Source organism: Desmodus rotundus, chromosome 6 (genome assembly GCF_022682495.2).
Source record: "Desmodus rotundus isolate HL8 chromosome 6, HLdesRot8A.1, whole genome shotgun sequence".
Classification (NCBI taxonomy): Eukaryota; Metazoa; Chordata; class Mammalia; order Chiroptera; family Phyllostomidae; genus Desmodus; species Desmodus rotundus.
Genome location: NC_071392.1, coordinates 49,054,778 through 49,072,186, shown reverse-complemented (window position 1 = coordinate 49,072,186; position 17,409 = coordinate 49,054,778). Strand labels below are relative to the sequence as shown.

The 17,409-nt window shown below is 37.7% G+C and overlaps 2 protein-coding genes across 3 annotated transcripts in view; one reads left to right on the top strand and one right to left on the bottom strand.

The window, feature by feature from the left end:
- COG5 (component of oligomeric golgi complex 5) overlaps positions 1–1,497 on the top strand; it is a 333,141-nt gene extending 331,644 nt beyond the window's left edge. Inside the window, exon 22 of the mRNA XM_024557957.4 lies at positions 718–1,497. Within this exon, the coding sequence (XP_024413725.2) occupies positions 718–832 (115 nt within the window). The 3' untranslated portion in view covers positions 833–1,497. The remainder of the gene's footprint in view (positions 1–717) is intronic.
- A 236-nt stretch (positions 1,498–1,733) lies between these two features.
- HBP1 (HMG-box transcription factor 1) overlaps positions 1,734–17,409 on the bottom strand; it is a 31,490-nt gene continuing 15,814 nt past the window's right edge. For both annotated transcript variants that reach the window (XM_024558474.2, XM_045193560.2), the window contains exons 7-11: positions 14,403–14,559; positions 13,571–13,715; positions 6,849–7,166; positions 3,946–4,087; positions 1,734–2,829 (exon numbers count right to left, since the gene is read on the bottom strand). In XM_024558474.2, coding sequence (XP_024414242.1) covers positions 2,812–2,829; positions 3,946–4,087; positions 6,849–7,166; positions 13,571–13,715; positions 14,403–14,559 — 780 coding nt within the window. In that variant the 3' untranslated portion in view covers positions 1,734–2,811. The remainder of the gene's footprint in view (positions 2,830–3,945; positions 4,088–6,848; positions 7,167–13,570; positions 13,716–14,402; positions 14,560–17,409) is intronic.

Below are 17,409 nucleotides of genomic sequence, written 5' to 3'. Positions count from 1 at the left end.
CTAACACTTAAACAGATCACCTTGAAGGAGTGAAAACTTTTCCCACGAAGGGCCAGATACCAAGTATATAGGCTTTGCAGGCCATATGGCCCCTGCCTGCCCCCCTGCCGCTGTACAGCCACCCCCGACAACACGCGAAAGAACATGCATAGGGCTAGATTTAGCCTATGGGCCGTTTGCTAGCCCCCTGATCTAACCCATGAGAACATTGTACTCATATAACTGGCTCGTATCACATACCTGTGACTAAATTGACTGCCTTATTATACTGCCATTTGCCAAAATTTTGAGCCCAAGAATAATTCTCCGTGTGGGTTTATATTCTATCAAATGACAGTGCACCTACTGGGGTCAGTGTGGACCCAAGCAGCCCCCATGCTCCTGAGCATGCCTCCCCTGGGCCTGAGCTCTGAATGGGAACAAGCTGCACATGGCTGACAGAGAAACAGGAAAGGGAGACTGGGAACAATCACAGAGGCCAGAGAGCCCGTGATTGTGTAATTAGACCAAGTACAATACAGGCTGGAGAAGGTTGTTTTGCACCTTACCCATACCAACACACTACCAATCAGTGTGAATGAAGGCTGTTGGTCACATGGCTTATGAACTGGGCAGAGCAGTTCCAGAAATGGGCTTACTTCTTTTTTACATATTGACACCCTCTAAGCTGTTTTATTTTGTATAATGTTTTGACAAAGTTTTCATTTTTGTTTTCAGGGGAGCCCTGGAAGCTTATGTTCAATCAGTGAGAAGTAGAGAAGGCAAAGAATTTGCACCAGTTTATCCCATAATGGTTCAACTGCTTCAAAAAGCTATGTCTGCTCTTCAGTAATAATGTGCAGTATTTCTTCATCTCCATTTTGTGCTAACCCACTCAAGGCTGGCAATTAAACTAAGTAACACGTACTTTAAAAGACAGCCACTAGTCACTACCTTAAGAATGTAATCAACTTTTCTGTACTTCCTGCCGATCTTTTTCTGTTGATCTCTTTAACCTTTTCTTAAGTAGCATAAAATGTCAAAAATCACCACCACCTCCAAACTCCAGGGACCTGATTTTCTAGACCTTCAACTCGTGTCTCTCCTTTTAAGCTTTTCTACAAGGCTAGCTAAAATTTCTTTCCCATCACCTAACCAAGTCCCCCGCAAATACCATATTGAGTCCCCATTGCTTTTTAAGGTTATACAGTAAGTACCCTCCTTGTCCCAACCATTTTGCTTCCTCACCAGATATACATAGCCCAAGTGGTTCTCACATTTGGCTGCACATTAGAATCAATGGTGGGACATGAAGAAAAAAACCCTGGTATGTATTTGTACTGCATAGTAAGACATCTGGAGTTAGGAGCCAGGCATTAGTATTTTTTTTTTTGCAACATTCCCAAGTGTTTCCAATATGCATCAAAATTTGGGAACCACTGGCATATCCCAGAGATGGAGAGCTAACTGGTTGTTTCAGTCCGTCACACTATCTGTAATAAAGTCTGTCTGTCTTTACACTGTGTGTGTCATTTTATTAAAAGCAGACTGTCAGGGCTGTTGCAAAGTCAAAAATAAAAATTTTTACTCTACAAAGATTCTAATAAATAATCTAGGTTTTACTTTTCTGTTGCCCTTGTCCTATTAACATTTTGTTTTTAATTTGATGCTGAAAACCACATCGGCAACTTATTTCCCATTTTCTCTGTTACTCTGATGTCTCATACGTGATGTTCAAAATCAATCAGCAAAAGTCAGAGAGAAACAATTTTTTTCATTTTATTTGAAATAATATACAAGAATATAGTGTGCAAAATTTAGGGGCAACATCATGAAGTGTAAGGAACTGAAATCAATTTTACAGCTGTGATTCCTACCAGAAACACCACTTAGTGAGTAACATGAAAAGCCATGATTGTAGCTCAGAGCAAAGCAGCTGTATTGCCAATGTATTTGCTCTAATTTCAGACAGTTGGAGGAAAAGTAAAGTGCAAGTGTTGCACTGCAGTAAGTGCAAAGTCTGCCCCCACCATAGATACGATGACGAAATAAGATATTTAAGATATGTGGCTGAGGAGATACAGAACACAAAATTGAAAATACAATGGTATCAACTGTTAATAGCACCATTACAGTGACTATATCCCAATGCTATTAACTTTACGGTGGCCTGGACCAGGTCTCCACTGGAAATGATGGAGGGGTGCTGCCACCTGGTGCATACACTCAGCAAGCTCGGTAGCCGGAGCAGGCGGCTTCACACTGACACTCTGACACCAGCCACCTGCCCACACGTTCTGGTAGCCTCTTGGCACTGGCCGGACTACAGCTCCTGCGTTTGGCACAGCTGCTGAGCTATGTGGTGGCTGCTCAAAGAAAGGCCAACTCCCAGCTTCTGTTTCATTCCATTATGGGTACAATACAGATTAATAAGCAGTAAGGAGCCAATGTATAAACAGCAGTTACATATTTTTAAATTCCCCTTTTGTACAATTTAAAATAAAACATGTATACACTTCTCCTCTCTTTCTACTGTACTTTTTAGCACCACAGGATATCAATTTTCAAGCCTATATTACCTGATAGACATATGTGAAGTTTGGAAGAAAAATAAGGCAATTTGGTTTACAATATTGATAGTTTTAGCTTACTTAATGTTCTAATGGAGAAAGCAAATCCTCACTCTTATTATTAAATCATTTCAAGACTCAATGCTATCAGTATCTTATGGTCACACGAATTCTGGACAAACGGTGAGACCATGATCATCTTCAGTCTTTCCATCAGCAGTCTATGTTTATGCAAATGCAGACTTAATGTGAGCATCCCGGTTTAATGTTGTTGTGAGCCCTGTGGAGATAAAATTATAACTCAGTTCATGCTTACAGATCAATAGAAAATAACAACTCTACAAATGAAAAGTGTAGACAGTAACATTTTTAAGCTTATTATTTTTTTAAAAAAATCACTTTCTCAAAGGTGAGAATTTAAAAAAATCTCACTAATACCTGATGGCTCAAGCATTCAAGACATTTTTGAAGATGAGGAGAGAAATTAACTTAGGAGGTGCAGAAAAAGGGATGCAGGCAGAGTCCTCCATGGAATCCTAAGGTAGTCCAGAACTTCAAATATCTAGTTCAGCCACTCTTTGATACTGGAATCTGACCACTATCTCTTTAAAAGAAATTCTTGAAAAATGTAAACAGAAGTAAAGTGCAAGGTACCCCAAGAACCAGGCACAGACACACTGGCCAGCCCTCCTGCTGCGAACTGATGTCTACCCTTCATTTTTAGGTATTTCAAATTGAGCTCATTCTGTTCTATCATGCAACATCTTCTTGTAGTTAATCTAAAAATACCTAAAAGATGCCAGTCTAATAATGACAAAATTCTAAGAATCAAGTCTATTAAGTAGCATTATGATGCAAACCTTGCACCAGTCTTCCTGGGCCTTTCTAATTCTTCCCTTTCCTGGTGTTGTCTTTTTTTTTAAATCTAGAAACAATACATATGTCAGTGGTCCTCACAAAGGCTGGGCAGTGAACCCTTATACCCCCAGTTCCTTTATCACCCCTCACCAATTAAGGGAAAAAGGCTGTTGAGACATACCACCACCAATCAGAAAAACTTCCTGTGATATTAAAGTTAATTAACACCCATTTTTCAACCCCCACAAAAAATACGTTCCAAATTTATTTCTACACCTGAACATTTCCAACATACTTCATACGCATGTCTAACATTTCTATCTCCCCTGCTAAAAGGGTAATTGACACTGAGTAATGAAAAGGAAGGAAGCCTGCCAAATATGATGGTATAAAAACACTATTAGATTTTGAAGTACAAAAAGGCTGAGAAACAGTATCAACGCAGCCTTTTAAAGGTTGTAACAACTGCTCCAATATTCCAGTACAATTTTGGGAAAAGAATGACGATAATGTTAAGCAGCTACTTGTTGAAACATACTGAATTGGTTCTTTTCCTTTTCCAACAGTCAGGATTTAAACGTTTTTGTTCTTCAGCCAAAGCCTTTGCCTCTAATGTATACATCCTTCTCTCTTCATTCTTCATTTTCTTCCACCTGTCACCAAGGATCACACTTATGGCTCTGCAAGAATAAACATTTATACACTGCTGAGAGCAAGAATTTTTCATAAAACTCATGTCGAGTGCTACTACTTCAGGAAGAAATCTAGAAGAAAAAAGACAAAACTCTGCAACACGGAGGAAGGAACAAGTGAAGACTACAGCAGTCATTTCCAGTAAAATCTCATTTGGTCCGTTTGTCATCATCTTGGCAGTTAAAGCCTCCTGGAATAATACCAACATTTCCAATTGTGAAAGGACATCTGAAACAGTTAAAAAATGGCTGTTCTATAAAGTTCAGTTTAAAGAAAGAAGTTAACTATTTCAAAGAAATGTTTTCAATTACCATTGGTTCTATCCTGGTAGACTGGTTTTTAAAAGAAGTTTAAGATATCACGGCAGACAATATTCAGTGTGTCAGCAGCACAAAGTATTCATCTTGTATTAAAAGCTTTCTGTTTGGGCCCATAACCTGTCAAGTAATTTTAAGTCTTTTTTTTTTTCTCACTCACGCAGCCACAGTAAAAATGTGGCAGTAAATACGCAAACCCTACTATTTACCTCCTAAGACCACTTAAACCTTAAGCAATATTTGCATTTATCACCTGAGAAAATTGCATAAACTCAAAGGGAAAGAAGTCACACTCTAAGACTTCATGATAGAAATCTGAAGTTATTTTCTGTTTATATTTATTAATCTGCTCCTAAATCTATTTAAAATAGTCTCATTCAGGACATAAACCATTTTTCTTCTATGAAGAGCTTTTAACCATTAATTCCATGACACCCACACAGAACAAAAGGTCCTGGAATAATTGCATTAAGTGTATACAAGAGGGGACCCCCCAAAAACACAACAAAAATATGGAATTATCTTCTGGAGGGAGGGCCAGAAGATAATTCTAGGTGACTTCCCTGCTGGGTGAGCGTACTAGGAACCCCTCTGTATCACTGTACCAGCTGGTGTTGTGAGAAGCTGCTTCAGCTTCAGTGAATCTTTTTTTGAAGACTTAATGCATTTGCTCACTTCTTGATGGGTGATTCTGAGCGCACCTGCCCACAGCGAGCTGAGTGTTCAGCAGTTTTTGACCAAAAAAAGGCATGACCACCGTGCCCCACCCCCCCATTCACCAGATCTCACCCCCTGCCCCAAGCAACTTTCTTTGGTTTCCTGGATGAAAAAAGTCCTCAAAGGGAAACTCTCGTTGAGGTGGAAGAGGTGACACAAACATGGCAGACGCACTGAAAGGCATCGAAACTGATGAGTTCAAACACTGTTTGGAGCGGTGGAAAAGACGTCTCGATAGAGGCACTGCATCAGATGGAGAGCGCTTTGAAGGTGACTGAGTTTAAACATGTAAGTATATACAACTTTTTATAAGAAACTTTCATTTTTGGGGGGGTACCCCCCTCGTACAAGTGATTTTACAGTAACTCACAGGGAAGCTAGAGATACCCATCTGAGCTTTCTTTGTTTCAGGTTTTGTTGTTGTTTGCTTCTAAGCTTTACAGAAGAGTAACTACAGAAGTTCTAACTACTTAAAAACAAATTAAATGTGTATTAAATATTTTAATCCAGTAAGTAGATGCAATCAGGTACTGTAACTATACTGCTTCCTCCTTTATTAAAATAAAAGCCAGTGTTTGTTCATCTCTAGGTTAAAGATACCATATAATGGTCGTCATATCCACCAGTTAAACCAGGAAGAAATACTCAGCTGTGTGATTTCCTAAATCAGGGATGCACTCAATAAAAGTAGCTTCTCTCTTTCAAATGTTAACTATTTAAAACTTAAGCTCATGAGAACAGATGCGTTGTTATCAGAAGTGGGGGGGGGGAGGGGCCTTGGGTACAAAACAGGTGAAGATGGTCTTAAAGTACTAACTTTCAGCTATAAAATAAGTACTGGGGACATAACGTAACACAGGGTGATTTAATACTGTATTGCTTATTTGAATGTTGCTAAGAAAGTAGATCTTAAAAGTTCTCATCATAAGAAAAAAACTGTGGTAATGATGTTAACTTACAGCAGTGATCATTTTGCAATATACATTGAATCACTTATACACCTCAAACTAATATAATGCTATATCAGTATTTTAGAAATATGTGTATGTGTGTGTACATATATATATATAAAATATATAAATAAAGTTCACAAAGTGGATAATCATTTGAATTCTCATGCTATCAAGGGTAAAGGAGATGGTAGTTTTCATTGTCAGGGGATTAGGAAGACTGGAAGAAGCTAATTCTCATACCCAGAGAACCTGGCTGGTTTGAGAGGGAGTGAGCATTAGAGGTTCCGAGATAAGGAAAGGGTATGGCAAACCGAATAGAAGGACAAGTTAATTTTTATCCCCAGGCCCTACTGAGGGCACCTCTAGGTTCAGTCTTGACAAATCTGGCAGTCACCACAAATCGCCAATGCCTGCACGCTCCGTACTATGACCCAAGTGTTAAATAATGAGATCTAATGCAAGGAAAGTGCTAGACTTTCCCATAAAGCTGGAACTGAGTTGTTAGAACTGTGTCCTTTAACAGGTAAATGACATTTAATACTACTACTTTAGAAGGCAGGTCCTTACCACTTAGATAACCTACTTACCTAGGTATTATAAAATAACTGTAACCCTAAAAATTCCACTTACACTCTTTACTTGACCGTCAACCTAAGAAAACAAAGACTTCAATAATAAGGATTATTGTAGAGTAAGTACCTGTCCCAGTTCCTGTGACCTGCACCCAAGTGTTAATTATTTAGAATCATTATTATTTTTACCTGTTATCTTTCCCTGGATACATCTGAGTATATTCAACTCTGTATTTTTTGGCAAAAAGCATGAAGGCATTCATTGGTCTTTTGCACTTGTTAGGAGAGGTGGCACTCACAGTCCCTGAGCTGTGGTTTTTGACAGCTTTAGCATACAAAGAACTGGAAGAGAGCTGTGAGGATCCAGGTGAGCCACAGTTTTTACTGAATCCAGATCTTGTAAAGTCTTGACCTCCAGGTCCTCCACACGACAGAGATGCACGACGCTGACGAGCCATACTACTGAGCACGTAGACTGCAGAAGAATCCATAGGTGTGAAATCATAGCTAAAAAAAATAAAATAAAAATTTGTTACATGGTTTTAATTCAATTTACCTGATTTGTAAAAACAGGATTTTTAAAAAATAATAGCTAACTGGAAATTTTAGTGTTTTTTCAAGATATTTTTGCCTAGTGTTACCATTACAAGTGATTTTTACATTCACACTAACAACTTCACCACTGACAGTTACTTATAAGATGAAAGCTTCTGTATGCACTAAATTTTTTTTTAATCTGGGAAAAGTTAAAAAAAAAATAAACAAAAAGACTTCAAGCGCCCCCCTACCCCAGAAGAACTGTTATATCACATACTTTAATCACAGCTAGTCTCTCCTCCAGATCCCACACACCCTTTTATTCTTATTTTAGGTTCACTTTGTAACAAATTTTATAATGTGATTTCTGGACCTATAAAAGCCTACACTAGGAAATTAGGCATATAGCAGGCCTAAAGACTACTACAGATGATAAAATGTTTGGTAAGGACAATGAAAAGCAGTTAAGTGTAGCTAAAAGGACTTTAAAATGCACAGTAATCTGGGTCATTTGTTTAGATACAGTCAGACTTCAGTCTCCCCAAAAGGCCATCCACATATTATAACTTAGCCTAATAACAGTATCATCTCTTATCCTCTCAACAAGCTTGCTTGAAGGGTATCATTTTCCTCTCTTTTACATGAAGAAACAGGCTACGAAAGTATTACTCGCCAAAAGCCACACAGCTACTACCTCCAAACCCTGATCTGTCAGTCCACCTCTAGAGCCCCAGGTTTCCTCATCAATACCATGGTGCTTAACCTCAAGGTGAAAAAATCATCTCATATTAATTGAAAGTATTGCTGAAAATTAGAGCGAATGTCATCCACAGTCTACATTTGCCAAAGGTACACCTGTGGAAAGAATTCTCTTTTGTTCCAATTGTGTTAACTCCTTCTGCTTACACTGTTTTGTTACCAGAAAATGTTTTATACATTTCTTACTCTAAACCCAGCTCCTTCTCTCCCTGAAAAACAAACTCTGGTAATGCATCAAAACAGGTTGGTATTAGCTGAAGGAGTAGTATCGGCATAAAGGTAAAGCATGAGACTGAGTTACTCTAAAGACAGACGGAGAGAGCTAAAGGAATGAGGGCCTTGCCATTAACTGCGCAGCAAAAATGACTTCAACCAAAACTCAAACCACACGGTGTCTGTTTTTAAGGCCACCACACGCAAAAATAATGTACTTACAGTATGGCTCCAAAGTCATCTAGTGAATGCACAGCAATCACTACTGTGTCAGAGAAACAACTTTTGCTATCTTAAGCAAATTCCAAATATTCAGAAAAACAAACTTTAAGCATTATAAATGAATCTGGCACAATCACTACTGAAAACAAGTATTTAATTACAACTTGAAATACCAAAAGACTTCTAATTGGGGTAAGAAAACATGGATAGACCTTGAGGACATTAAGCTAAGTGGAATAAGACAGAGAAAGACAAGTACTGTATGATCTCACTAATATGAGGAATTTGAAAAAGAAACATAAAAATGGAAATGACGATCGATTAGCAGGGACCGGGGGTGAAACGGGGAGGACAGATGTTGTTTGAGGGTGCAAACTTACAGCAGGTGACATGTAAGCCCTACAGATCTAACGCACAATACAGTGAACACAGACAACAATACTGGATCGCAGTGTCACTTGCTAAAAGAGAACGTAATTATTCCAACCACTAAAAAGAAATGATTATGTAACATGACAGAGGTGCAAATTACTTGATTGCTACAATGGCAATCATTAAAGTATGTAAATATATGACATCGACATGTTGTATATCTTAAATTTATACATATGTATGTCAAATACATTTCAATTAAAGACTTCTTTTTAAATATTGTAAGCTAATTAACCACTGATTATTTGAAAACACTACCATCTAGTGGCACAAATACCATCATCTATTTTTAGTATGGATACAATTTAAAGAAGTTTGAGTTATTCAATCACAGAATTCAGGACTGATTTCCTCACTCTCTATAGTTCCTGAAATTCGACTTTTTTCACCTCTGCCTTTTATACATGCCATTCATTAAGCTTGGAATGTCCTTTCTGACCTTCACTGTCTAATTATTACTCTGGGAAAAAAACCTCCACAATAGTGTAGTGTCTATTAACCATGTCATACTTATTAATTCATTTAATCCCTTCAATATTATCCTCATTTTACAGATTTTTATAAAGAACCATAGCAAGGTAATTAACTTACTCCAGCTTCCAAAGAAAATTATTGCAGAGCCAGGATGTGAACCCCAGCAGTCCAGCCCCAGAGCTCACATTCCTACTAGGCTATACTGTCTCAATCAGCACCCACCACACCATGTACTTACCAATCCATTTCTTTCTCCAGGCTAGAAGCAGAGAGGCAGGCCCATGCCTTAAATGATTTTAAATCCCCAATACCCAGCACACACTAAGCTCTCAAATGTTTGATGAGTGATTGAGAAAGTAAAATAAAAATAATTTTGCAAAATATAGTAATGCAAAAATTTAATTGGGTTCCTTGGGCAAGTTGAACCATCTTGCCTCAATTTACATTATTTCTAAAATAAAGATAATACATGCTATGCAATGTTGCAGTGCTAAAAGGATATATTAAAAAACGCTTATGGCCCTGGCTGGTGTAGTTCAGTGGATTGAGCTTGGACTGCGAAACAAAGTGTTGCTGGTTTGATTCCCAGTCAGGGCACATGCCCTGGTTGCGGGCCAGGTCCCCAGTGGGGGACGCATGAGAGGCAACCACACATTGATGTTTCTCTCCCTTTGCTTCTAAAAATAAATAAAACCTTTAAAAAATATATGCTACGGGAGAAACTGGCATATAGCAGGTACTTAATTGGGGTATCTATTATTGTATATTAAACCTAGAATCTTTGTAAGTTACTGGCTTGAATCCTACTTCTAATACTAACTGGCTGTTTTGGGCATGTTCTTTTTACCTCTCTCAGCTTTAGTTCTCTATGTAAAAATGAAGATATAATCTACCAACAGGGTAATGCAGATTAAGTAAGGTAACATATGTACATTGATTGTCTGGTCATAATAGGCACTCATTATGCTTATTAAATTATTATTACTTGAACAGAAATGTCAACTTCACAAAGTCAGAAGTGACTGTTTTATAAACCTGCCTGATGCCTAGAAGATTGGCCTCAATTCTCAATCTCTCGAATGGAAACTTCCTTCTACAGGGGAGTTACAATTGTGTTTAGGAGCTCATCAGTTTATTGCCGACTTCTGGCCCTTATCAAGCTAGTATCTACTCAAATGTCTTCCCTGTACAGCATGACTCAAGGGCTTGCCCAAGGTCTATAGGTGGGACTGGGAACTGATTCTGGGGTTCCTGATTCCCTCTCTGATTAAGTGTTTCCTCTTCCTTTCTTGCCTTCCTTGTAGCAGGAAGCATCTTCCTTAAGACCCACCCCCCCACCCCACCCCCCCCCACAAGTCATAATCCAATCCACAAGGAAAATTCAGAAAACTTTATACTGTGTCTTGCCATGTATAATGTGCAGTTTTTTGCCCAAATTTTTGAGGAAAAAATAAGGATATGCATTATCCATGGGTGTAACGATTACATGCCATAGATATATAATGAATGTAACAACATGGGTATGCACTACACGTGGGAGCGCATTATACACGGCAAAATATAGTACCTCTCGACCTTTTCACGGTTTCTCTGGGGTGAAACTGCCTATTTCCACTCCCTAATGGGGAGGGGAAAAGAGGGGTGTTGCTGTCATTCTACCATAAAATAAGACTAATGCTAAGGTCATCTCAAAAGTGACAGATACTCAGTGGGACCAAGGGATGAGAACTTGCCATCTTGGAAAAACAGGAATTAGGTAGCCAAATGTTCCTTTTTTGCTTTAAAAACTGAAGTTTTGTACTATGCAATACCTGATATATAAATAGTATACAAATAAATATGAATAAACCCAAAACCAATTAAGCAGTATTTTCTCTAGTATCACTTAAGTTCCACACTTGCCACCCTCCAGAGAGAACCAGTTTATCATTCCTTTGTCAATAGTTTTGTTGTAGAAATAATGCATTATTCATTCATATAAACACAAAATATAAATACCATAACAGCATTCATTATGTCACTATGCCAATTCATTAGCATGTAATATATGGTATTTTGTTTTGTATAAAGAGTTAACCTAGCAGGCTTTATCGCTATCCTTTCAAAGGTTTACTTACAGAGTTGACCCTTGAGTAACTTGGCTTTTGGAATGGCTCCCATTATTCCCACAACTGAGAAGAGTAGCTCACTTTGCCTAAATTGTGTGTACAAACAATATGGTTGACCCTGAACCCACGCTTTCCTTTAGGAAGCTTAGAATTTTGGTAGGTGTCAGCCTGAGGCAGCCTAGGTTACCAGCTCCCAATAAAAACCCTGCTGAGTGTCTAACAAGCTTCCCTGGCAGATAACATTTCATACATGTCACAACTCACTGCTGAGAGAAATAAGCATGTCCTGTGTGACTGACTCCATGAGGAAAGGACTCTTGGAAGCCTAGTTCCTCTCCCAAGACTTCACCCCATGCCTTTCGTTTTGCCAATTTTGCTTTGTATCCTTTCACTGTAAGTAATCAGAGCTATAGGACTATGTGCTGAACCCTATAGTCCTAGTGCATTACCTCACCTGAGGGTGGTCTTGAAGACCTCCAGCACAATTGTATCATGTGTATTATATATAGTAGACCAATATTATATATGTCTGTTTATAACTTTATTACATGTATTATCAAAGAACATCTGAATCCATAAAGAAATGGAGCCATACTATATTTTTTTGAGACTAATGTTTTGTTAACAGCATTATTTGAGACTAATTTTTATTTAACGTTGTTTCTAAAATTAATCCATGTTGATTGTTAACATCTCCTGGTCAGGGCACATGCCTAGTTTCCAGGCCAGTGCCCCTAGATGGTGTGTGCAAGAGGCAACGATGTTTTTCTTGCACATCGAAGTTTCTCTCCCTTTCTCCTTCCCTTACCCCTCTCTAAAAGAATAAATAAAATAAAGTAAAATGTATAGCTAAGGTTCATTAATCTTCAAAACTGTTTCTCGCATAATAGATAATTCCATTATATGGTTATATCACAATTCGTATATTTACAGTTAATAAAGACTGACACTGTTTCCACGTTTTGCTACCATGAACAATACAGCTGTGAAGCTACTTACATATCTCCTAGTGCGTGTCTACAAGAGCTTATTTCTCTAGGGTACACACATAGAGGAGTAAGACTGCTGATATTCGGTGTTGCAAAATAAAGACAAATTATGTCCCAAAATTTTATTTACACTCTCACCAAAACCTAAGAGTTGTCACTGATCCAAACACTATGTATAACTAGAGCATCAGACCTTAAAGTTTTGTCTCATTTTCTAGTTTTCAAAGAACGTACGTATATGAGGGATGTAATCAAACGGCATTTAGATTCCAATCTTGCAGATGGTACTGAGCATGTGGCCTGTGTTTTTTTAAGTCTTACTTACTCTTTTTGATATACAAATATATTTACTATATATTTATTATATTAAATTGAGTGAAATAAATTCTACAAGCCAGCAGGAACTCTTTAAGAAAATTCTCTACCTAATGCCCGTGGATTTGATAATTATCTTGAAGAAAGAACAAGTGCTAAAATCCCAGATGTCTACATGGAGACTTTCTCTTGGTATCCCCTGAGAGTAAGTTGGCAAACTGCCCCAGTTCGGCCAGGACCAAGAGGTCACCAGAGCTGCAGGACTCACAGTGTCGGAATGGGAAAGCCCCGCACAAACTGAGACGGCTGGTCTAACTCCTTGAGTGTCAGGACATGTCGGTTCTCTGTCCTATTATATGACTTAATAGCAAGAAGATCTTACGAAAAACTGTTTCTCGCTTAATTCTTTCCAAATGTTGAGTTTTGGGTATTTTTACTATTTGTTAAACTACGCAATTAATGCCCTTGGTCAAAATGGGTATTAAAGACACAGTTAACTAAAGGGAAAAAAAGATACAGTTAACTACAAAGTACAGCTAAGAGGCTTATTGACTGGTTAAGAACAACTGGCCAGATATAGCATCTTTTACATAATATCAAGCTGATCTATTAAATTCTTGATCATATAACATGTGATATTTTTCCTATCATAATCTTTAATGTTTTATGGACTTAATTTCCCTGTATGACTACTCCATGTAAACCATGAGCTGTTATTTTACTTACCTAATAGTTTTTCACTTAATCATGTATATATACTTCCTCTGAATAGTGTTTTTTTAATTCTCAAAGCATTAAAGGTTTGTTAACCAGGGACATTTAGAGTAAACTTTTAATAGAAAAAGAATTAATCCAGTATTACCTTTTAAATGTATCAAAAACACCTGAATCATCAAAATTAATGGCATCAGGGTGTCCAGGAGGTAGACATACGTCACCAATATGAATTTCACAACACGGAATGCCATGCTGCACCACAGTCAAGCTGGGATAAAATGATGACCAACCTAGAGTTAAACCAAACAATACTGACATGAAGGACAGGGTTTGACAGAAAGCACCCAAATAATTTATTTTGAGGTAGACATATCATTTCCAAGTCTTACAAATAAAGTTATTACTTAAAAATAAGTACCAGGAGATTTTCTAACACAAATCATGTACATATACCATAAAGCCAAGTACAAGTATTTGCTTAAAGCAATGCAAAAGCCCTCCAAAATGTAGTTTAATCTGACATTTTATTAACAGATTCTATCGATCAGCACTTGCATTGGTCTACAAGACAGCGAGTGATAAATGATGAGGAGATCACAGAACACTCTCTGCAGTGTCGGTCGAACGTGGTGGCACTGTAAAGAGGCTCTGAAGTGACTCAGGTATATAGCATATTTGGTAAGCCTAAGTCAAAATGCAATTACCAGAATAATCCATTCCCCAAACTACACACCAAGATAACAGCTTATTACAGTATGATACATAAATTTAAAAGTTTTTCGTACCACAGGAAGTAGAGCTCAGTCTGACTACCACTAACACACTTAAGCATCATAAGGCATTCCTAAGGTAGTTTCATTTAGTTTGAAATTTTCCCTTCAAATTTTTTCTTATTCTTCAAAGAATCATGCCACAAAACAGATTAGAGATTTAAGATTTCTTTAAAAAGTAACTACAAATTCAAATTGAAGCCCTACCTTTATTTTTAACATAGAAAGGATGGTCCAGCTTACACTCTACAGTTAGTAAACCATCTTCTACTGTACCAGGATCAAAAGTCAACTTCAGTACAGACTCGCCAAATGATACACTTTCTTCATGTGATAACAACTTTAGACCATCAGAACCATAGCCCTGAAAATACATGCATATAGTGAATGAATTGGCAACATTGAATTTAACACATAGTGAGTTCCTATCAGGGGTAAGACTGTAAGAAAAGGTAAAAAATAAACAAGGCAGGACCCCTGTCTTTATGTAGCTTTAGACTGGTAGTGAAGAAAGACACAAATATATAAGGCAGACTAAACTAAACATTTTAATTCAAGTATAAATAATGCTAATTCAGTTTAATAAAGGGAGACAATTCCAAAAGAGATATTAGGGAGGCTTTTGACTCTCCTTTGAACTGAGATTTAAAAGAAGGATGAAATTTAGAAAGGTAGAACAACATGGCTTATACCAGAATAGTTGTAACTAACAATGGCCTTTGGGAGTGCTGAGATTGAGTTGGGAGTTGGAGCAAGTAAGACTGAAGAGGAGGAGCAGTTAGTAAGGAAAAGGTCTTGAAGACAGGCAAAGGGCTTCAACTTCCCTCTGAGAGGGTACTGGGAAATCAATAAAGGTGTTTTTATTAACATGATTGTTCATTTTAAGATTATGATAAAGATTACAGAATAAAAGTTACCTCTAATATTCCATTTATTTCAAGATATAATGACAGAAGCCCGTATGACAAGTACAGTGGTGGTAGAACCAGGCTGAATTTAAATTCAATAAATATACTGAGCATTTAGTGCATGCCAGGTACTAGGCTCTGAAAACACCAGCGTTACCACCACATGATTCCTACCCTTAAATTCACAGGAAAACAAGAGACAGATATGCCAACACCTAGCTATCATATCCAATTATTATTACACTAGTGCATGAACCAAGTAAAGAATAGGAGAAAGAATGACTGTAAAAACCTTTAAGGAAACAGAATTGATAACCACACATGAAGGGAGGAAAGGGAATAGTCAACTTCATGGTTTTGAATCTGGCAATCAAGAAGGATAACACCACCTTTAAAGGAATAGGGTTGAAGAGTAGGCTAGGAAAGAAGAATAAAAAGAGGTGACCAGTTTTGGTTATACTAATAAGCCAAGATATCTAATACACAGTTGGAAACATACAGGTAAAAGCTATGGACATTTATCTGTAAATAACTGAATTAACAGAATCTTCTAATTCTTGGAGCTACAAGACATTAAAACTAACCTAATTCCATTTTACAGATCAGGAAGCCAATAGCAGGGTTAATGACCCGCCCAAGTTAAGTCCCACAGTTACTGGAAGCACTGGAGAGTGAGCCCAGGCTTCCCGACTCCAAGTCCAGAGTGCTCTCCACAGGCCACAAGGAGGTGAGGCTGACATGAGCAGTAGAGAGGAACTTACGGAGTGAGTGAGAGGAGCAGGACGCTGCTTACCTTCAACATCACCCGGCAGACAAGCCACCGGTGAAGACTGAGACATTAAAGAGAACCAGGGCACTGCTGTGTTACACGAATCAAGACAAATGTCAAGAACTAATTCACTTTCTCAGATGTGAGGAGATGTCAGAGAGAACAACCAGAAGTCTCTCTAGAAATCAGAGTGAAGCTAATTTGAGACAATTGTAGTAAAGTGGTACATGCCGAGGTCAGATTATGGCAACCTTCACTACAATAAACGGGGGAAACTGAAGCCAGCTATGCCAGGACTAATTTTCTCAAGAAAACTCAATAGTCGGGAATAACAAGATCAAATAGGAATTTAAACAAGCACACTTCACATGCCTATTTCTCTGCCTGTAGTAGAGATGGAGAAATTAATGACTTCAAAGATAAAGGTGTCAGCCCGTATTTATCCTATTGCTGCCCTCTACTACTTCTGCCTATCAACTTAGAAAATGTGTTTTTTTCAACTAGGTGGCAAAAAATTTTTAATTGAGAAAAAACAGTCTTTTCAACAAATTACCGAACACCATATACAAGTATTACTCAAACTGGATCCAGGACTTAAACGTAACCTCTACAGCTATAAAAACTCCTAGGAGAAAAGAAAGGTGTGTATCTTCATGACCCTGAATTAGGCAATGGTTTCTTGTACATGATACCTAAAGCACAAGCAACCAAAAAAACAAAATTAAACTCTTTTGTGTGTTTAAAGACATTATTAAGAAAGTGAACATACAACCCACAGAATGGGAGAAAATATTTGCGAATCTCCTATCTCATAATGTATACTTTCCCGAATATCTAAAGGACACGTACAACTCAAAAGTAAAAAGACAACCCAATTTGTAAACGGGGAATTCAGATGACATACAGATGCCCCACGAGCACATGAAAACATGCTCACCGTCATGAGTCATTAGGGAAATGCAAATCCAACAAGGAGATGCCACTTCATACACACTAAGATGGTTTTTCAGTGAAACAGAAGATGAGGGTAGATGAGGATGTGGAGATACTAGAACTTTCATATATTACTGGTATGAAATGTAAAATGGAATATTCACCATGGAAAACTTTTTGGTTGTTCCTCAAAATGTTAAACATGGAGTTACTGTATGACCCAGTAATCCCACTCCTAAGTGCGTAACAAAAGAAATGAAAACAATGTTCACACAGAAGTTAGTACAGGAAGGTTCATAGCAGCATTATTCCTAACAGCCTAAGAGTGAAAACAACCCAAATGTCTTTTAGCTGATGAATAAATAAATCCAGTACATCCATACAGAGTATTCAGTCATAAAAAGAATAGTTATTATATGTTATGATAAAGATGAACCTTGAAAACATTACACTAAGTGAAAGATACCAGTCACAAAAGGTCTCATATTAAATGATTTCATTTACATAAAAGGTCCAGTATAGGCAAACCCATAGGTACTGAAAACAGATTTGCAATTGCTAGGGTCTAGGGAAAAAGAAGGAATAGCGTGTGATCTCCAATGCT